General features: G+C 45.9%; 3 protein-coding genes across 3 annotated transcripts in view; 2 read left to right on the top strand and 1 right to left on the bottom strand.

Annotated features, from left to right (window-relative positions):
- Nucleotides 1-5977, top strand: part of LOC144485505 (uncharacterized) — a 51805-nt gene extending 45828 nt beyond the window's left edge. The window contains exon 4 of the mRNA XM_078203649.1: nt 2946-5977. Coding sequence (XP_078059775.1) covers nt 2946-3828 — 883 coding nt within the window. The 3' untranslated portion in view covers nt 3829-5977. The remainder of the gene's footprint in view (nt 1-2945) is intronic.
- Nucleotides 1-21951, bottom strand: part of LOC144485504 (uncharacterized) — an 86483-nt gene that overhangs the window by 52421 nt on the left and 12111 nt on the right. Inside the window, exon 4 of the mRNA XM_078203648.1 lies at nt 9742-10662. Coding sequence (XP_078059774.1) covers nt 9742-10662 — 921 coding nt within the window. The remainder of the gene's footprint in view (nt 1-9741; nt 10663-21951) is intronic.
- LOC144485496 (uncharacterized) lies at nt 15041-21678 on the top strand. The gene is given in 3 exon segments (XM_078203641.1): nt 15041-15673; nt 15758-16121; nt 21559-21678. Coding segments are annotated over 3 exon segments (867 nt in total). The 5' UTR covers nt 15041-15290.

The following is a 21951-nucleotide window of genomic DNA, read 5'->3' as shown; positions in this document are numbered from 1 at the left end:
ATTTATTCAGACTGTGTAACTGGTTAAAGCTCTTTAGTCAGTGCATTGGAACACACTCACTCGAGTGTGGCAGTGTGTTGACGCTTTTTCACTCACACTGACATTTCAAATCTTTTCAAATCGACAGACTGGACAATCATTTCTCCTTCTGGATTCAAAGTCCGATGATATTGAGGTCCCAAGGAATATGACTCTGTCAGATCTAGACGTGACGTTTGAGATTTCAGCCTGTGATTCCTCTTTCAATATCCTGGAAAATGAGTTTCCAAAAGTCATCAGTGTCAGTACAGGGTAGAAATTCAGAACAGACAATTCTAGTTTCTATGGAACATTCTTTCCTCTCTCATTCAGAGGGTGGGTTCTCCCCCGCATATGCACAGCTTCCCCTCTCCCTCGCACATTTTGCAGTCCCGGGCGGGGGGAGGGGGAGATCACCGAGCGGCTTCTCGCTCTGGCCAGAGCCGTCAGCCGGTTGCCTGGAAACCTTGGCTCGATGTGGTGTAGGGGGAGGGGAACAATGGGTGGGGGCGGGGCTCCCGGGTCCGCGCGCCCGGGCCTGCACCATGGAACCCGGAGACATCACCGCGGAGCGCAGTGATTCCTATTGGCTGATTCAGGCAGGGTTCTATCGTAGCGTCACAATGCGGAAGTTGTCCAATGAGCTTCAGAGTGAAATTTCGCTCTCCGATCACATTCCATTGTGACGTCACACACTCACCCATTCCATTGTGATGTCACACTCTCACCCATTCCATTGTGACGTCAGGGCTTCCCTCTCCGATCACAATCCCTGCCGGCCTCCCACATGCAGCCTCAATGGCGGCAGTCAGCCCGGGTCTAACACTACAAGCTGCCGCTCCATTTGGTACAAAGGGGGGGACCGGGAAGTTCATTTCCGGGGTCTGGGTTTGAACAACATGTTTACAAAGTCTCTCCACCCACCCGCCACATTTATCATTCCCCGCGCGCCGCCCCCTACCTAGTATTGATCTCGCCTCCAAATTAAAACCGCCCGTCTACCCGTCGCCATTACCCGCACTGCGCATGCTTCAGGTCCCGCCTCTCATTCACTCCGATTGGTTGGAGGACCAGCCGCTCCCGCTCGGTCCTCCAGCCCCGCCCCTCGTTCACTCTGATTGATTGGAGGACCAGCCGCTCCCGCTCGGTCCTCCAGCCCCGCCCCTCGTTCACTCCGATTGGTTGGAGGACCAGCCGCTCCCGCTCGGTCGGCCAGTCCCGCCCCCTCTTCCTATTGGTCCGGAGCTGCCGTCAATCAGTCCCCGGGCATTGTGATGTGGAGCATGCGCAGTGTCATTGCTGTCCTTGGCGCTTGTTTGTCCCGGAGAAGCGGAGTCAGCGTTAGGCGGTGGCTGGGAGGATTTGGAAACACTTTGTGGATCCGCAAACCCTTCAGAATCATTGTCAGCTCCCTGGTTTGCAGCTGCGGGGCTTCTCCCTCCCTCCCTCCCGGGAACAGGCCCAGGTTAACGGCCCCATCCTGGCTCAGCCACTGGAGGATGGTTCACATCAGAGGATGGGGGAGGGGGACAATAAATAAGAGGTTAGACTTTGGCCTCAAATCAATGAGGACTCTGATCTCTGGGAAGGAAGGAAACCCTGGGAGGTGGGCGGGGAGGATTCACAAACACCCGCTGGAGGCCCCAACACCCCCAATAAGAGCCATTGGTTTTATTGTCAGTCTGCAGACAGCAGCTGGAGAACTGAACCCAGTAAGAAGTCTCACAACGCCAGGTTAAAGACCAACAGGTTTATTTGGTAGCAAAAGCCACTCGCTTTCGGATCACTGCTCCTTCATCAGGTGAGTCGGACTTGTGTTCATAAACGGGGCATATATATTGACACAAACTCAATTTACAAGATAATGGTTGGAATGTGAGTCTTTACAGGCAATCAAGTCTTAAAGGTACAGACAATGTGAGTGGAGAGAGGGTTAAGCACAGGTTAAAGAGATGTGTACTGTCTCCAGCCAGGACAGTTAGTGAGATTTCCACATCAAGAACTGAACCCAGACAGAGGAGAGGGAGGGGGAAAACTGGGAGTGGAGGGAAGAAATGGTGGAGATGTTGAGATGGGTTTGGATTTCAGTCCAGGGGAGGAGGTAGAGTGTGTGGGACGGGGATTTATAGATTTGGGGGAACAAGAGAGGAAAATATGTTCCAGAGAAACCATGAATTGTCTGTTCAGAATTTCTATCCTGCACTGACAGTGATGGTATTTGTAAACTGTTTTTGCAGGGTATTATGAAGCAGGATTTACAGATGTGAAACTCAAAACAAACTTCAAATCAAGATCTGTTTCAGTGATTTGATTCATCAGAAACTGAATATCGTCAGCCTTTGTCTCCAGAAGGAGAAATGTTTATTCTGTCTGCGGGCAAAGATTTCAAACATCAGTGTGACTGAAAAAGCACCTAGACACACACACACCTGAGAGTTTCCAATGTGCTGAATGTGGAAAGTGGTTTAAAAAGTCTGAAAAATAATCACATCATTCTCAGTGAGTAGTGACCCGACTCATATTCTGTGTAAACGTGGCTTCAACTCATCATCCAACCTGGAGTCACACGAGGATACCCGCTCCACAGAGAAACCATTGAAATGTGGGGACTGTGGGAGGGGATTCAATTACCCGTCCGAATTGGATATTCATCGTCGCATTCACACTGGAGAGAGGCCGTTCACCTGCTCTGAGTGTGGGAAAGGATTTGCTTACTCATCCAGCCTCTATACACACCGGCGTGTTCACACTGGTGAGAGGCCATTCGCCTGCCTCGAATGTGGGAGGGGATGTCATGCTATATCAAGCCTCCTGATTCACCGGCAGGTTCACTCCGATCAGAGACTGTTTCAGTGTTCTGAATGTGAGAAAAGCTTTAAAAGCACAAAGGACCTCCTGAGACACCAGCGCACTCACATGGCGGTGAGACCGTTCACCTGCTCAGTGTGTGGGAAGGGATTCACTCAGTCATCCCACCTTCTGACACACCATCTTGTTCACACTGATCAGAGACCATTTCAATGTTCTGACTGTGAGAAGAGATTTAAAAGTAAAAATGATTTACAAGTCCATCAGCGCACTCACACTGGGGAGAAGCCATTCACCTGCTCCGTGTGTGAGAGGAGATTCGGACGTTTATCCCAGCTGCAAACACACCAGCGAGTTCACTCTGATAAGAGACCATTTCAGTGTTCTGACTGTGAGAAGAGCTTTAAAAGTAAACAGGATTTGGTGACACACCAGCGAGTTCACACTGGGGAGAAACCGTTCACCTGCTCGGTGTGTGGGCTGGGATTCACCCATTCATCCCACTGTCTGAGACACCAGCGAGTTCACACCGGGGAGAAGACATTTATTTGCTCTGTGTGTGGGAAGGGATTCACTGATTCGCCCCACCTTCTGATACACGAGCGAATTCACACTGGGGAGAAACCCTTCGCTTGCTCCACATGTGGGAAACGATTCACTCAGCCACCCCAGCTCATTGCACATCAACTGGTCCACACTGATCAGAGACCTTTTAAGTGTTCTGACTGTGAGAAAAGTTTTAAAAGCACGAAGGACCTGCTGAGACACCAGCAAATTCACACTGGGGAGAGATCATTCACCTGCTCCATGTGTGGGAAAAGGTTCACTCAGTCATCCCACCTGCTGAGACACCAGCAGATTCACACAGGAGAGAGATCGTTCACCTGCTCCGTATGTGGGAAGAGATTTGCTCGGTCAGCCAATCTGCTGAGACACCAGCAAGTTCACAAGTCACTGCAGGGATTGGATTCTGCTGTTGCTGCTAACCCCATGCAGGACTGAATCATGTTCATTCTGTTATTAAGGAGGCTGGGAGGGTGGAACACATAGATAATCTCTGTACAATCAGGCAGAGTCAACATGGTTTTGTGCAAGGGAAATCACCTTTAATTGATTTATTGGATTTCTTTGAGGAAGTTACAAGCAATGTGGATAAAGTGGAACCTGTGGATGTGGTGTATTTAGATTTCCAGCAGGCATTTGACACATCAAAGTTTACCACACTAAATAAGAATTCGTAGCATAAGGCATATTAGCATCCCATCCACATCGGTTCTTTGTATTAGCATGGATAGAGGATTGATTAGCTAATGGGAAACAGAGAGGAGGGAGAAAGGAGTAATTTTTGGGATGGCAAGATGTAGCTTGTGGAGTGCCACAGGGATCAGTGCTGGGGCCTCAACTATTGACAAACTATTTTCATGACGTGGATGACAGGATCAAAATTTGCTGATAACACAAAGGTAGGTAGAAAAATGAGATGTGAATGACCATAACAAGCCTGCAAAGCGACATAGTGAATGAGTGGGTTAGAAGTTGGCAGCTGGAACAAGATTTTTGGATAATGTGAACTTGTCCATTTGGACAGGAAGGATGGAAAAGCAGTTGATTATTTAAAGAGAGCGATTGCAGGTACAGAGGGATCTGGGTGTCCTGGTACTGTAATCAGGAAACGTTAGTGTGTGGACACAGCAAATGATTAGAAAGGTAAATGAATTATTGTTTATTGCAGGGATGTTTTGCTGCATTTGTTCAGGGTATTGGTGAGACCACATCAAGAGTACTGTGTATAGTTTTGGTCTCCTTACGTAAGAGAGGACTTGTGTGAGAAGTAGTTCAGAGAAGGTTTACTTGACTGATTCGTGGGATGAGGGAGTTATCATACAAGGAAAAGTTGGACATGTTCGGCCTGTATCTATTGGGGTTTAGAAGAATGAGAGAGGATCTGATTGAAACATATAAAATTCAGAGGGGACTTGACAGATGTTGATTGTAGAGAGAGGAGAACTAGAGGCACAGTTTAAAAATAAGGGGTCTCCCATTTAAGACTGGGATGAGGAGAAACCTTTTCTCTCAGAGGGTTGTTACAGTGTGGAATTCTCTTTCACAGAGAGTGGTGGAGGCTCGCTCACTGAATATTCTGAAGTCTGAATTTAATAGATTCTTGATTGACAAGAGAGCCAAAGGGTACGAGGGGTAAGAAGGAAAGTGGAGTTCAGACCACAATCAGATCAGCCAGGATCCTATTGAATAGTGGAGCAGGCTCGAGGGGCCGAGTGGCCTTCTCCTGCTCCTAATTCACATGTTCACATTGTGAGAGTTGGAGTTTGTTTCTACTGACTTTCATTTCCCATAAATCTGAGCTGCAGCTTAATCTACAGAATAGAATCAAATAAATCTTGATGATAAACTGATTGATCAGCCAGAGTCTAACTGAATGACAGAGCAGACTGGAAGGGCTGAACAACCTCCTCCAGTTCCTGTGTAGTTTCTCCCCAGGATTCTCCCACTCTCTAACTCTGCTCCAGTGCTGGTTTCTGATGAAGTCTCTTCTCCCCAGGTCTCCCATCACTTTCCATTCATCAGCTGGTGTCTGAGTCCAAGTTTACCAGGAGCAGGAGGAGGTCATTTATCCCTCGAGCCTGTTCTCTCATTCAGTGAGGTCAGGGCTGATCTGTGACCTAACTCCATTTACCCAGATATTGTTTTAATCTTGACTTCCCCAGTCTGTTACAATGTGATTTAAAAATAACTTTCATTTCCATCAGACCGTTAATGTAGGAGAGTGTCCCAAAGTGAATCTCAGAAACATTAACTGACACTGAGTCAAAGAAGGGGATGTTAGGAGGGCTGACTAGAGACTTGGTGCAGTGTAAAGGGTTCATGTTAAATTTGTAAATATTCTACACAGTGATGTATGATCAGATGACAAGAGCGTGCTGAGAGATGGTTCTCTGTGAAGCCTCGTGCTGATCTTGTATTGTACATAGTTCGAAGAATGTGCAATTAAAGGTTACGTTTATCAGCAGCCTTGCCTCCAGCAGTCTCTGTAGATTCTGACCAATTTCCTTCTTCACTTGATCTAAACCCACAAGGCTGTGTTCTCAGCCCCCTTCTATACTCCTTATACACCTATGACTGTGTGGCCAAATTCCCCTCCAACTTGATTTTCAAGTTTGCTGATGACACCGTAGTGGGTCGGGTCTCAAACAATGACGAGACAGAGTACAGGAATGAGATAGAGAATCTGGTGAACTGGTGCGGCAACGATAATCTCTCCCTCAATGTCAACAAAATGAAGGAGATTGTCATCAATTTCAGGAAGCATAGAGGAGAACATGCCCCTGTCTACATCAATGGAGATGAAGTAGAAAGGGTCGAGAGCTTCAAGTGTCCAGTTCACCAACAACCTGGCCTGGTACCCCCATGCTGACACTATAGAACAAAGAACAAAGAAAATTATAGTGCACGAACAGGCCCTTTGGCCCTTCAAGCCTGCACCGACCATGCTGCCCGACTTAACTAAACCCTCTACCCTTCCGGGGACCATATCACTCTATTCCCATCCTATTCATGTACTTGTCAAGATGCCCCTTAGAAGTCACTACCGTATCTGCTTCCACTCCCTCCCCCGGCAACGAGTTCCAGGCACCCACTACTCTCTGTGTAAAAAATCTGCCTTGTACATCTCCTTTAAGCCTTGCCCCTCGCACATTAAACCTATGGCCCCGAGTAATTGACTTAGTTAAGGAAGCCCACCAATTCCTCTACTTTCTTAGAAGACTAAGGAAATTTGGGATGTCAGCTACGACTCTCACCAACTTTTACAGATGCACCACAGAAAGCATTTTTTCTGGTTGTATCACAGCTTGGTATGGCTCCTGCTCTAACCAAGACCGCAAGGAACTGCAAAAGGTCATGAAATCCATCACGCAAACCAGTCTCCCATCCATTGACTCTGACTACACTTCCCGCTGCCTCGGCAAAGCAGCCAGCATAATTAAGGACCCCACGTACCCCGATCATTCTCTCTTTCACCTTCTTCCCTTGGGAAAAAGATACAAAAGTCTGAGATCACGTACCAACCGACTCAAGAACAGCTTCTTTCCTGCTGCTGTCAGTCTTTTGAATGGACCTACCTTGCATTAAGTTGATCTTTCACCACACCTTAGCTATGACTGTAACACTACATTCTGCACTCTCTCGTTTCCTTCCCTATGAACAGTATGCTTTGTCTGTATAGCGCGCAAGAAACAATACTTTTCACTATGGTAATACATGGGACGATAATAAATCAAATCAAATCAAACCTGCCATAATGGTGTTCACCTCTATCAGATCTCCCCTCCACCTCCTCCGTTCCAAGTAGAACAACTCCAGCTTCTCGAACCTGAGCTTGGAGTTAAAATTCTTCATTGCTGGAACCATTCTGATAAGTCTCCTCTGCACCTTCTCAAGGACCATCCCATCCTTCCTGAAGGAGCAAGAGCCATACCAAGCTGTGATACAACCAGAAAAAATGCTTTCTGTGGTGCATCTGTAAAAGTTGGTGAGAGTTGTAGCTGACATCCCAAATTTCCTTGGTCTTCTAGTGGTTTAAACACTACTTTATAAAGCTTCAGCGTAACAACCTGCTTTTAACAGAATGGCCCTATTGAAAACCAATGTATTATCTAAATGTGCAATCATAGAATCCTACAGTGCAGAAGGAGGCCATCAAGTCTCCCACAATCTGACCACAATCCCACTCAGGCCCTATCCCCATAACCCCATGCATTTACAATAGTTAGTCCCCCTGACACTAAGGGGTAATTTAGCATGGCCAATCCATGCAATCCACACACCTTTGGACTGTGGGAGGAAACCAGAGCACCCGGAGGAAATGCACGCAGACACGGGGAGAATGTGCAAACTCCACACAGACAGTAACCCAAGCCGGGAATTGAACCCGGGTCCCTGGTGCTGTGAGGCAGCAGTGGTAACAACTGTGCCACCATGCTGGCCCAATCAGTTGTAACTTGCTTATTTCTTTTATATGAAGTGTAGATGGGTTGCGGTGGGACCCTGTGTGGAGACTGTCTCATGGCGGTAACATGGAACATCGAGGGTGATAGAAGAACCCAGATGGAGGATATCTGAAGAACTGCACTGAACTGCATTGTGGGTTCAAAATGGAGTGCATGCTGGTCATTGTAGTCAAGTCGCAGCCTTGCCGGAATTAGCAATGTCTGCAAAATGAGTTAAATTGTGCAGGAGAACTGGCCTCAAACTGTGAGAATGATGTGTTGGTTTGAGCTAATAAAGATGTCTGTAGCAGCTTGGGGATTGAAACAGTGTCAGAGGTAACACAGTGGAGTCAGGCTGGCTCTATTCCTTCAAGCATAACTGTGTAATAGGCCCAGGACATAAGAACAAGTCAGAAGGCAATGCTGTCATTGAAATTCAATAGGCTAAAAACAGATATTACCTTATTTTTTATTCATTTACAGAGGCCAAAGCCCACAGCCTTTCCTGAATAATAAAACGTGGCGTCACCGGCTAGGCCAGCATTTATTGCCCATCCCTAATTGGCCTAGGGAAGCTGTTGGTGAGCTGCCTTCTAGAACTGCTGCAATCCCTGTGGTGTAGGTACCCCATAGTGCTGTCAGGGAGGGAGTTCCAGGATTCTGACCCAGTGACAGCGAAGGAACAGCGATATATTTCAAAGTCAAGATGGTGAGTGTTACAATCCCAGTTGATGTTATAACTGGACAGGAAGATCCCAGAATGGAACCCTGACTCAAAAGACCATAACTTTTATTTTCTTTGAAAACATAGAGGAACAGAGTCACAGGACTGCCAATTAGATTTTAACAATAAAATATTTATTAAATACGAAGAGTTTGATCATAAGACAAGACTTCTTCACTCCCACTTACCTTCACAAATGTACACAGATTTCAAGGATAACACAGGTAGAAAATTTCTTATGCTATAATGTTCTCAGTAAACACACAGTCCCTTTAAACCCACAGGTTGACTGTAATCAGATAACCCCCACTCTGAAGTTAAGTGGCAGATGCAACTCAATCGATCCTCTGTGGATTTCGTCTCAAATTTCCCCTGAAATTATTGTCACACGAGTGTTTCCAAACTCCGCTCTCAAAAAGGTACTTTACAATCTTCTTCCAAAACAATGGATGATGTCACCCAGTGGCAGCACGGGAAATGGGAGGGGCCAAGGAAAGATCCTTGGGAGACACAAAGTTCAAGGACTTTGGAGAGGAAAGGGAGGTTGGAGTTGGGACAGTAGTTTGTAACGACAGTGCGGTTAAGGGTTTTTTCCTTAGGATGGATGATGAGGGTGAATTACAGGTGAGATGGAGAGTATCAAAAAAGACAGGTCCATTAACAGTACCAGGTAATGTGGGGAAGTTGGGTTATCAGTGGTTTAGTGGGAAAAGGGTAAAAGGAGTTGAAAGCAAGTCTCATAGACAAGATGGGCAATGAGAGGGACTGACAGGAAATAGGAGAGAAACTGGAAAAAGATGTGAGTTCAGAGCTTGGATACAGAGGAGCTTTACAGAAAGTCTGGCCCAGAGGCTAGTGGAAGGGAGGGAAGCAGCAGAGGCAGCTGATCAGATTGTCTCAATCTTAGTGACAAAAAAACTCCATGAGCTCCTCACACTTTGTTGTTGGAGGTGAAGATGGAGGAGACAAGAGAAAGTCCTTCAAAAGGAACTAACTTGTGTTCGAGATATTAAAAGGTTTTGACACAGCATGTTTAAATCAAAGACAACATATTTGATTTTTGTCCCAAATATTAGCCTCTATAACTGACCTGAAGTTTATTAACGTCAGCAGAAATAGACCCTAATGGACATAGCTCAGTTTTCAATCTGATTGACAACACAATCCAATCTCTGGAGTTAATTGTGAATTCGCTGGTGTCTCAGCAGGTTGGATGTCTGAGTAAATCCCATCCCACACACAGAACACGTGAATGGTCTCTCCCCGGTGTGAACTCGCTGGTGTGTCAGCAGGTTGGATGACTGAGTGAATCTCTTCCCACAATCATTACAGATGAACAGCCTCTCCCCAGTGTGAACTCGCTGGTGTCTTAGCAGTGCTGATGATTGAGTGAATCTCTTCCCACACCTGGAGCAGGTGAATGGTCTCTCTCCAGTGTGAACTCGCTGGTGTCTCAGCAGAGTGTATGACTGAGTGAATCCTTCCCCACACTCAGAGCATGTGAACGGTCTATCTCCCGTGTGAGTGCGCTGGTGAACGGTGAGATGAGATGATCGCTTGAACCCAGTTCCGCAGTGAGAGCACCTGAACGGTCTCTCGTCAGTGTGAACTTGTTGATGGGACATCAGTTCCTGAGAGGTTTTATAACACTTCCCACAGTCCAGACATTTAAACGGTCTCTCGTCACTGTGATTTCTTTGGTGTGTCGTCAGGTTGGATAAATTAATAAATCCTTTCCCACACTCAGAGCAGGTGAACGGTCTCTGCCTAGTGTGAACTCGCTGGTGTGTCAGCAGGGTGGATTGGTGAGTGAATCCCTGCCCACAGTCAGAGCAGGTGAAAGGCCTCTCCCCAGTGTGAATTCGCTGGTGTGTCAGCAGTGTGGATGATTGAGTGAATCCCATCCCACACATAGAGCAGGTGAATGGCCTCTGCCCAGTGTGTGTGCGCTGGTGTGTCAGCAGGGTGGATGACTTAGTGAATCCTTTCCCGCAGTCAGAGCAGGTGAACGGCCTCTCCCCGGTGTGACCACGCTGATGAGTTTCCAGCTGGGATGGGTAATTGAATCCCTTCCCACATTCCTCACATTTCCACGGCTTCTCCCCATCATGACTGCATTTATGTTTTGACAGGCCAGATGATCGATTGAATCCTTGTCCACACACAGAACACAAGTATGATTTATTTCCACTGTGAACGGTGCTTTTTCCTTCCATGTTCAAAATATGACAATGTTCAGGTTACGATAAATTGGTCGACTTTATCAGCCCCTGATGTGATGTTTGGTTTGTTTCCCAATTGCAAATCGTCCTCTTCTAAACCCTGTGAAATTGATTTGAAATAGAAAAAAAGGAGTGAGAAAGAACCTACAAAAACACAAAGGCAGGTTGTGAAATTGAGCTGAATGAATCTGGTAATATGTGGGGCCAGCACGAGGAAAAAGTGACCATGAAACATGCTTGATTCAATTGATGCACTCATGTGCTTCAGGGAAGGAAACTTGCCAACTGGTCTGGACTCTGCACTGAATCTCCAACAAAGCTTCCCACCCAAGTCCTATGCCCATAACCCCACATATTTATCACGTTACTTCCCCTAATATCTTGGGGCACTAAGAGGCAATTTAGCATGGCAATCCAGCTAACCTGCACATCATTGGACTGAGAGGAAACCGGAGCACCTGGATGAAAACCCACGCAGACAAGAGGGGACAGAGTCACACATGGCTGGAGCTGTGAGACAGCAGTGCTAACAACTTGCCACCCCTTTTCAAAGAACTGCAACAATTTTGAGGAATATCTAGGAATATTATATTTTGTTAAAGAGACTATGATACAAATGATTATATCGTTGCTCTGCCTCATCAGTAAGAAATTGGAAGTGAAAGAGCGAAGCAGTTTGATGGACAAGTTGTTCACATTCTGTCACTCGGGCGAATTTCAAAATCATTGCCCCTCATAAAGAGGGCGGCTGCGCATGCGCTTCTAATAGAGGGCTATTGCTCCTAATAAAGATGGCAACCGCGCATGCGCCATATTGGTAGTGCCCGGATAAAAATGGCGGCAGTTAACCCGGGTCTGTCGCGGGAAGAAAGCAGCGGCCTTGCTCTGTGCAAACGGCCGGGACCATCTTCGGATAGCGGTCGGTTTTTTTTGCAGAGGTTTGTTGTTCATGATTACGAAGCCTCTCTAATCCCTCCGCCTGATTCATCGCTGCCTCCGCCCGCCATTCCCACTTTTTCTGATTGTGGATCCGAGAAATCCTCTCTCCATCGCCATTAATCACACTGCGCATGCTTCACTCAGCCCCGCCCCTCATTCAGTCTGGTTGGAGGACCAGCCGCTGCCGCTCGCTCCTCCAGCCCCGCCCCTTCCTGCTATTGGACCGGAGCTGCCGTCAATCAGTCCCCGGGCATTGTGAGGTGTCAGGTGAGAGGTCAGTGTCGTCGGGGGGGGGGGGGGGGTTTACGACTATCACTGTCCGCCACTTCAAACTCCAACAAAGAGAGCAGGGGAACGCTGACCAAGTGGCAATGTCAGTGTAAGAGTTTTAACAACACCAGGTTAAAGTCCAACAGGTTTATTTGGTAGCAAATACCATTAGCTTTCGGAGCACTGCTCCTTCGTCAGATGGAGTGGAAATCTGCTCTCAAACAGGGCACAGAGCGCTCTGAAAGCTTGTGTGGCTTTTGCTACCAAATAAACCTGTTGGACTTTAACCTGGTGTTGTGAGACTTCTTACTGTGTTCACCCCAGTCCAACGCCGGCATCTCCACATCATGACTGCATAAGTAATACAGAGAGACAGCACATTGTTATGGGGACAGGGCTTGAAATCCATTCAATCAATAAAATCTCGAATTCAAAATTAGTCTCAATGATGGTGACTGAGGCTCCTCTGAGAAAATCAGTTCTGGACACAAGGTTAACGTCTGTGATTCTGTCTGGTCAGTCAGGGTGGTTCAGATTCATGTTGTCACAAGTAATTCATGAAATTATCTGCTTGACAGATGCATGAACAGGAAGCGAACAGAGAGATGGAAACAGCGTATCGGTGCAGGCTTGGTGTGCCGAAGGGCCTTTTCCTGTACTGCATTGTTCTTTGTCCGAGCACATTGATAGATCTGTGGACATAGGAATATAAGAATTAGGAGCAGAAGTAGGCAAATTCAGCCCTTCGAGCCTGCTCCGCCATTCAATCAGATCATGGCTGATCTCTCCCTGGTCTCAAATTCACCTCCCCACCTCTTCCCCATATAAAAAACATAACATAAGAACTAGGAGCAGGAGTCAGCCATCTGGCCCCTCGAACCTGCTCCACCATTCAATAAGATCATGGCTGATCTTTTTGTGGACTCAGCTCCACTAACCCATCCGCTCACCATAACCCTTAACTCCTTTATTGTTCAAAAATTTATCTATCCTTCCCTTAAAAACATTCAATGAGGTAGCCTCAACTGCTTCACTGGGCAGGGAATTCAACAGATTCACAACCCTTTGTGTGAAGAAGTTCCTCCTCAACTCAGTCCTAAATCTGCTTCCCCTTATTTTGAGGCTATACCCCCTAGTTCGAGTTTCACCCACCACTGGAATCAACTTCCCTGCTTCTATCTTATTTATTCCCTTCATAATCTTATATATTTCTATAAGATCTCCCCTCATTCTTCTGAATTCCAATGAGTATAGCCCCAGTCTACTCAGTCTCTCCTCATAAGCCAACCCTCTCAACTCCGGAATCAACCTAGTGAATCTCCTCTGCACCCCCTCCAGTGCCAGTATATCCTTTCTCAAGTAAGGAGATCAAAACTGTACACAGTACTCCAGGTGTGGCCTCAGCAGCACCTTATACAGCTGCAACATAACCTCGCTGTTTTTAAACTCCAGTTTTCTGCCTCACTATCAAGCGCACACATTTTTTTGTGTCATTGGTGAAACTATATTTAACTTCAAATCAATTATATAAACCAGGAATGAAGGACCCAGCAATGATCCCTATGAAACCCCTTCTGGAAACAGCCTTTTGATTTTCTTTATTCTTTGTGGGGTGTGGGTGTCACTGGCAAGACCAGCATTGTTGCTCAGTCCTAATGGCTCTTAAGCTGAGTGGCTTGCTGTGCTTTTTCAGAGTGCAGTTCTGGAAGTCAACCACAATGCTGTGGGTCTGGATTTACGTGTAGGCCAGATCAGGTAAGGGCATTGGTGAACAGGATGGGTTTTTACAACAATTGCCAATGATTTCATGTTCACCCAGGGACTAGTTTTCAACTCCAGATTTATTAATTCAATTTAATTTCCACCAGCGGCCATGGTTGGATTTGAATGTATTTCCCAGACCATTACCCTGAGCCTCTGGATTAACAGCCCAATTACATAACCACTGCATCACCATCTTCCAGTCACAAAAAAACACCCATCAACTGTCATTCATCACTTCGTGCAACTGAGGCAATTTCAAATCCAAAATGTAACTTGCTCTTGGATCTTTATTTTGCTGCCCAGTCCACCATGTGGAACCTTGTCGATATGGAGAGAACGTTTCCATTTGTGGGAGAATCCAAAACTGGGGGCCAGAAATACAAGATAGTTACTGATAAATCCACTCAGGAAATAAGGAGACGTTATTTTACTCAGAATAATTAGAATGTGGAACTCATTACCAAAGGAAGTGGTTGTGGCAAAAGGCTGAGATCCTTTCAAAAGGAAACTAAACGAGTACAAAGAATAAAGAACAAAGAACAATACAGCACAGGAACAGGCCCTTCGGCCCTCCAAGCCCGCGCCGCTCCCCGGTCCAGGATTGAATCCTGAATCCAGGATCCCCGCCCAATTTTCTAGCCTATCTACATACTAATATCCTATCCCCGAGATGTCCCTCACAGCTATGATGCTTTGTTCATCACAACCTATTAACTCACCCCTACCCCCCCATTCCAGACCATGTGATCTCCAGGGAGAGGCGAAAACCCAGAGTGAAAACCCCAGGGCCAATATGGGGAAAAGAATCTGGGAAATTCCTCTCCGACCCCCTGAGGCGATCGAAACGAGTCCAGGAGATCACACTGGCCCTGATCGGAAAATGCTTCCCAACCCTATTCATTTCCACTTCCATGAACACCATATGAATTCCCTGCCCCCGAGACAGGTTCCCAACTATCCGCAGTCTCGCTCTGTACTGGCACCAGCAAGATGATCATAGAATGAAGCCTTGAAACGAGAAACAAAGAATACATGAGAGAGAGAGAGAGAGAGGAATAGAAAGACCAACTGAAAGATTGAGCTGAGGGAGATGCAATGGGAGGAGAAGTGTGTGGAGTTTCAACACCAGCAGAGACAAGCTGGGCAGAATTACCTGTTTTTATTCTATATGTTCTACGTAATTTTATATGAACTCTATTTACAGGGTTTAGAAGAGGAGGATTTACAGACAGGAAAGTAAAACCAATTATGAGGATCTTATCATGACTCAATTTATCAGGACCTGAATATTTGAATGTGGAAGGAGAAATGTTTGTCTGTTTTGTCTGTGGGAGAAGATTTCAAATATCAATGTGACTAGAAAAGCACCGACACACACACATTGAGTGAGAGTGTTCCAGTGAACTGACTGTGGAAAGACTTTTATCCAGTTACACAGCCTGAAAATCATTCACAGCGAGGAGAGATCGTACACGTTGTGTGCGTGGACGAGGCTTCAACTGATCATCCAACCTGGAGGGACATAAGAACAACTGCACCATGGAGAAACTGTGGAAATGTGAGGACTGTGGGAAGAAATTCAAATACCAGTCACGGCTGGAATATCATCAACACACTCACACTGGGGAGAAACCATTCCCCTGCTCCACGTGTGGGAAGGGATTCGCACGGTCAACTGACCTTCTGAGACACCAGCACATTCACACTGAGGAGAGACCGTTCACTTGCTCCACATGTGGGAAGGGATTCATTAATTCATCTGATCTTAGGGTACACCAGCGAGTTCACACTGGGGAGAGACCATTCACCTGCACCGCATGTGGGAGGGAATTCACTCAGTCAGCCCACCTGCGGACACACCAGCGAGTTCACACCAGAGAGAGACCATTCAACTGCTCTCAGTGTGGGAAGGGATTCTCTCGGTCGACCCACCTCACTGCCCACCAACTGGTTCACTCTGATCAGAGATCTTTTCGCTGTTCTGACTGTGAGAAGAGCTTTAAAAGCAGGTACCAGATGCTGACACACCAACGTACCCACACTGGAGACAGGCCATTCACCTGTTCCGAATGTGGGAAGGGATTCATTCATTCATCTGACTTTCTGATACACCAGTGAATTCACACTGGGGAATGACCATACGCCTGCTCCATGTGTGGCAAGAATTTCTCTCGATTATCCCACCTTGCTGTTCACAAACTGGTTCACACTGATCAGAGACCTTTTAAATGTTCTGATTGTGAAAAATGTTTTAAAAGCAAACGTGAGGTGCTGTCACACCAACGTACCCACACTGGGGAGAGGCCGTTCACCTGCTCCAAATGTGGGAAAAGATTCGCCAATTCATCCAACTTTCTGAGACACCAGCGAGTTCACACTGGGGAGAAGTTGTTTACCTGCTGTGTGTGTGGGAAGGGATTTGCTCAGTCAAACAACCTGGTTAGACACCAGCGAGTTCACAAGTGACTGTAGGAGTTGCATTCTGCTGTTATTACTGCTGTTAATCACATTTGGGACTAAACCATATTCATTCTGACTATTCGTGTTATTTCTGCTGATAATAATTGAACTGAAGTTTAATATACTGGGTATATCTCAAATTAATCAGCTTTGGTTTAAACACATTGTTGTAGATTTTGTCTTTCCCACCTGAGTGTTTAACATCACCTGTCTGGAGCTCAAGAAAGGACAGTCTTGGGGAGGATCATATGGCAGGAACAGAACTTCAGCCTGTCCACAGTCCAGGAGCACAATGACCATACGCATCTTGTCCCTGTGATAAAATGAACCACAGTGTTTATTCTCCGTCTAGTTATCTGATCTTTTAGTTTTGTACAGTTTACACTCACCTCCATGGTAACACATATTGTGTTTCCTTCCTTCATTTCCAATTTGCCAGTATCAGATTTGTTTTTTCCAATCTATTGAGAACACGATGTGGACCGTCCCAATTTTCCACCTGGCCCACCTTTTTTTAACAATGTTTTTAACATTAATCGTTCTATAGGTGGTGAGGTAATGTGTGAGGTGTTCCTCGATGGAGGTGTTGAGATGGGCAGCATCCAACCTCTCCACTGTCTGGAGCAGGGAGGGTGCTAAGATTTGTTGGAAATTCTGGAAAACTGCTCATGAGTCTGTCGAGTAGCATTGGGGAGTGGGCCCTGGTGGGAATCACAATCTGGATTAGCTGACTCGTCATGACCTGAAATGGACTGTGACCGGGATCATGAACAGGAGGGGAGTGAATGGTCATTGAGACACCAGGCAAGGCAGTGACCCAGTCATTGGCCTTAACCAGATCATCAGCTCCCTTCACGATGGCTTGTTTCTCCAGAGTTATTAAAGCTCTCAACCATCCCACTAGATTGCAGGTAGATTTGGGAATGTTGTTCCAGACCCACAAGATGACACAGCTGCTGCATTGCTTCTGCAGTGAAATGAGAACCATTGTCACTCTGCCCTTTTCCAGAAAGCCCCATCTGGTAAAGATCTGTTCCCACAAGGTTTTAGCTGTAGTGACTGCTACATTGTTTTTACAAACAGCGCAAGCCTCAGTCCAATAAGTAAACATATATATAACTGCCGGTCCCCTCCTTTTAATGTGGAGGGTGGGTCTGTATAATCAATGTGCAGTGTTTCCTTGGGGACATCAATAATATGGGACGTGTTATGGAACAATACATTTCACAGGGTCTTATTAGTTTGGACACAGATGAGGCACAGTTTCAGGAGGTGATGGACATCCTGATGCATCCTCAGCCACTGATGGTATCATAATTATGTATAATATTGAGCACTCAAAAAACAGAAATATTCCCTGCTTTGATGCATCAAATATACTAATTCTTTTTGAAGCTATCGAGGATTGACTGAAGTAAAATTTAAACGCTGCTTGTGATAGAAAACCTCATTATATCAAATACGTGAGATGCTATGAGGGATGAAAGAAAGTTTCCTCTGGTCTGTGCCCTCTTTGGCCACAGTCCTAGGACCTGGCTTCGCATCCAGCCATTTCAGAAAAGAAATCTGGTTCACTAATGTTCTTCAGGGAAGGAAATCTGCTGTCTTTACCTGGTCTGGCCGACATGTGACTCCAGAACCACAGCAATGTGGTTGGCTCTCAACAGCCCTCAGGCAATTAGAGATGGGCAGTAAATGCTGGCCAGCCAGCAACACCCATGTCCCATGAATGAATTTTAAAAAGTCACATCAGGGTGAGAGTCCTGACAAGTTTTTAAATCAGGTTTAATTGGACTCTATCATATCGGTGACAGTGATTGTGTTTTGGATGGAATCCCTTCCAAAGCAGCTTTCCTGGTGAATCAGTCTGCTTGGTTATTACCATCACTCTCTTCACTAACTCCTGCTGCTGATCTACCTTCACCTGACAAATAGCAGTTTATTGTGGACTCTAACCAGCAACATCCCCAATCATTCAGAGTTTGGATTGATGAGGAGTGTCTTCCTTTCTGCTGTGGAGAAGCTGCGTTTCAGAATATTTAGTAGTTACATCAGTAACGATTTGAAGGGCTGTGATCACAATAATGTGAGATTTCTGGGCTAACTGTTGCAGCTGTGGTGGATATTTAGTAAGGACACTACAACTGCTACAGAGAATCAAAGACACAGCTCTAGTTTGATACAGACCTTGTTCATAAAACTGAGACCTGATCACACAAATCCCAATGCAACCTAACAGTTTGTCTTTACCAGGTCCATTGGACACGACCCCTTTCAAGTTTTAAAGTTTATTTATTAGTGTCACCAGTAGGCTGACATTAACATTGCAATGATGTTTCTGTGAAAATCCCCCAGTCGCCACACTCGGGCGCCTGTTCAGGTTCACTGAGGGAGAATTTAGTATGACCAATGCACCTAACCAGCACGTCTTTCGGACTGTGGGAGGAAACTGGAGCACCTGGAGGAAACCCACACTGACAAGTACATGGGATTCTTTCATTCTGAAACATCCCAGCTAAGTGATAATTATGAAGATTCAGGACATGAATGCATAATTCCAGAATTCATCCTCTCTTAACACACCAGACTACTTCCTGAGCCCTTTATTGATAAAGTCACTGTAGTGTATGGGGTCTGCAGAAATATTTAATTAAACTCAACCAGGCAATTTGTGTGCTTAACTAGCCAATGGACACTAATTCCCCTTTGTGTTCACTGTGGAGAAAGACATGACTTGGGAACCTTGGAAAGTTAGTGCCGATATATTGGCGAAGTTCGCATTACAATAGAGGAGGTGATGGATGTGTCAAAATGTATGAAGGTGGATAAATCTCCTGGCCCTGACCAGGTATATCCAAGAACACAGTGTGAGGCTGGAGAAGAAATTGCGGGAGCCCTGGCTGAGATACTTGCATCATTGTTAGCCACGGTGAGGTACTAGTTGACTGGAGGGTAGCAAATACTGTGGCCTTATTTAAGAAGGGCTGCAAAGAAAAACCTGGGAATTATAGGCCGGTAAGCCTAACATCTGTGGTGGGTAAGTTACTAGAGAGGATTCTGAGGGATAAGATATACAGACATTTGGAAAGACAGGGTTTGATTCGGAGTAGTCAGCACGGCTTTGTGCATGGGAGATCATGCCTCACAAATTTGTTAGAGTTCTTTGATGAAGTGACCAGGAGATTGACGAGGGTAGGGCGGTAGACAGTCTATATGGACTTCAGTAAGGCCTTTAATTAAGTTCTACATGGTGGGCTGCTCTGGATCACATGGAATCCAGGGAGAGCTGACAAATTGGATATACAATTGGCTTGATGGTCGGAAGCAGAGGATAATGGTGGAAGGATGCATCTCGGACTGGGCGCCTGTGACTAGTGGTGTGCCTCAGGGGTCAGTGCTGGGCCCATTGCTGTTTGAAATTGATATCAGCGATTTGGATGAGAATGTACAAGGCATGATCAGTAAGTTTGCAGATGACAGTAAAATAGGTGCTATTGTAGACGGTGAGGAAGTTTATCAACAATTGCAGCAGGATCTTGATCAGCTGGGGAAGTGGGCCGAGAAATGGCAAATGGAGTTCAATACAAATAAGTGTGAGGTGTTGCATTTTGGAAAGTCAAATCAAGGTTGGGCTTTCATGGTGAATTGCAGGAGTATCGTGGAACAGAGGGACTTCGGAGGTCAGATCTACGGTTTTCTAAAGGTGGAGTCATAGGTAGATAGGACAGTGAAGGCTTTTGGTGTGCTGGCCTTCATCAGTCAGCCTCACACTGTGTTCTTGGATATACCTGGTCAGGGCCAGGAGATTTATCCACCTTCATCAGTGCATTAATTATAGTAGTTTGGAAGTATGTTGCAGTTGTACAGGACATTGGTGACGCCACACCCGGAGTACTGTGTTCAATTTTGGTCGCCTTGCGACAGGAAAGATGTTACTAAACTGGAAAGAGTGCAGAAGAGATTTACAAGAATGTTGCCAGGACTCAAGGGACTGAGTTAGGGAAAGATTAGACAGGCTAGGACTTTTTTCTTTGGAGCATAGGAGACTGAGGGGTGATCTTATGGAGGCGTATAATATTATGAGAGGCATTGATAGGGTAAATGCACTTATTATTTTTCCCTGGGTTGGGGAATTGAAAACTAGAGGGCATAGGTTTAAGTTAAGAGGGGAAAACCTTTTTAAACAGAGGGTGGTATGTATGTGGAATGAGCTGCTGGAGGAGTTGAGGCAGGAACATTGACAACATTTAAAAGCCATTTGCACAGAAGCATGGATAGGAAAGGTTTAGAGGGCGATGGGCCAAATGCAGGCAAATGGGGTTAGTTTAGATGGGCATTGGCATGGACCAATTTGGGCTGAAGAGCCTTGCTCCGTGCTGTAAACTCTATGATTCTATGACCACATACACTGGGCAGTTAGGTAACGGAATTTGTCGTGGTGACTGAAGACAATGGCTTTGGTCTTCCTGAATTTTAACTGCAGGAAATTTCTACTCATCCAGTACTGGATGTGGGATGAGCAGTTTGATAATTTAGTAACAGTGGAGGAATGGAGAGGGATGGGGCTGAGGTAGAGCTGGGTGTTGTCAGTGTACATGTCAAAACTAACACGATGCTTTTGGATGATGTCACCCAGTGGCAGCATGTAGATGAGAAATAGGAGGGGCCAAGGATAGATCCTTGGGGGACACCGAGTTCAGGGGGTTTGGAGAGGAAAGGGAGGTTGGAGATGGGGCAATAATTTGCAAAGATGGTGCAGTGAAAAGATTTGATAATGGTGGATTTAAAGGTAAGAGAGACAGTGCCAGAAGAGAATAGGGATTTATTTTTCAAACCTGTATGTAAGATAGAGAGGTTGGGAGAAACACAAAGGCGGATATGGAGATAAAGACTGAGCGAGAGATGGGGAGAGAAACACAGATGGCAATACTCTGAGATAAACAGGAGGAAAGACAACAATAAATAATGAAGGAGCGACAGTGGGTGAGCTAGAGGGGGAGAGAGAGCAAGAGAGAGAGAGAGAGTTTTTGACATGGGGAAGTTGGTTGTTCTGCAGGTTAGTGAGATTAGGATCAAAGGGAGATAAGATATGAGTTCAGAACTTGGACAAAAACAGTTTACCCTGGTGGTCCAGTGGAAGGGAGGAAGCAGCTGATCAGATTGTCTCAATGTTTGTGTCAAAGAACCTCCTGAGCTCTTCTCAGTTGTTGGAGGTGAGGACGCAGGAGACAGGGGAGAGGGAGAGGGAGAGCCCTTCAAAAGAATTTGAATTGTGTTAGAGATATTTTTTAAAAACTGGCCACTGTTTGATTAACATGAATCTAATTTAATTGTATTTTGAATCCAGAATACTATCTATTATAACTGGATAGGAGTTTATGAACATCAGCAGCAACAGACCCCAATGAACATGGTTCAGGCCTGGATGCGATTAACAGTAAGATCCAATCTCTTTAGTTACTTGTGAACCTGTTGGTGCATCAGTAGGTTGGGAAACTTAGTGAATCCCTCTCCACACTTGGAGCAGATGAACAGCCTCTCCCCAGTGTGAACTCGCTGGTGTCGATGAAGAGTGGATGACTGAGTGAATCTCTTCCCACACTTGGAGCAGGTGAATGGTCTCTCCCCAGTGTGAACTCGCTGGTGTCTAAGCAGAGTGGATGACTGAGTGAATCCCTCCCCACACTCTGAACAGGTGAATGGTTTCTCTCCACTGTGAGTGCGTCGGTGTACAGTGAGA

Source organism: Mustelus asterias, unplaced genomic scaffold (assembly GCF_964213995.1).
Source record: "Mustelus asterias unplaced genomic scaffold, sMusAst1.hap1.1 HAP1_SCAFFOLD_196, whole genome shotgun sequence".
In the NCBI taxonomy this organism is placed as follows: domain Eukaryota; kingdom Metazoa; phylum Chordata; class Chondrichthyes; order Carcharhiniformes; family Triakidae; genus Mustelus; species Mustelus asterias.
This window is presented reverse-complemented; position numbering and strand designations above follow the sequence as displayed.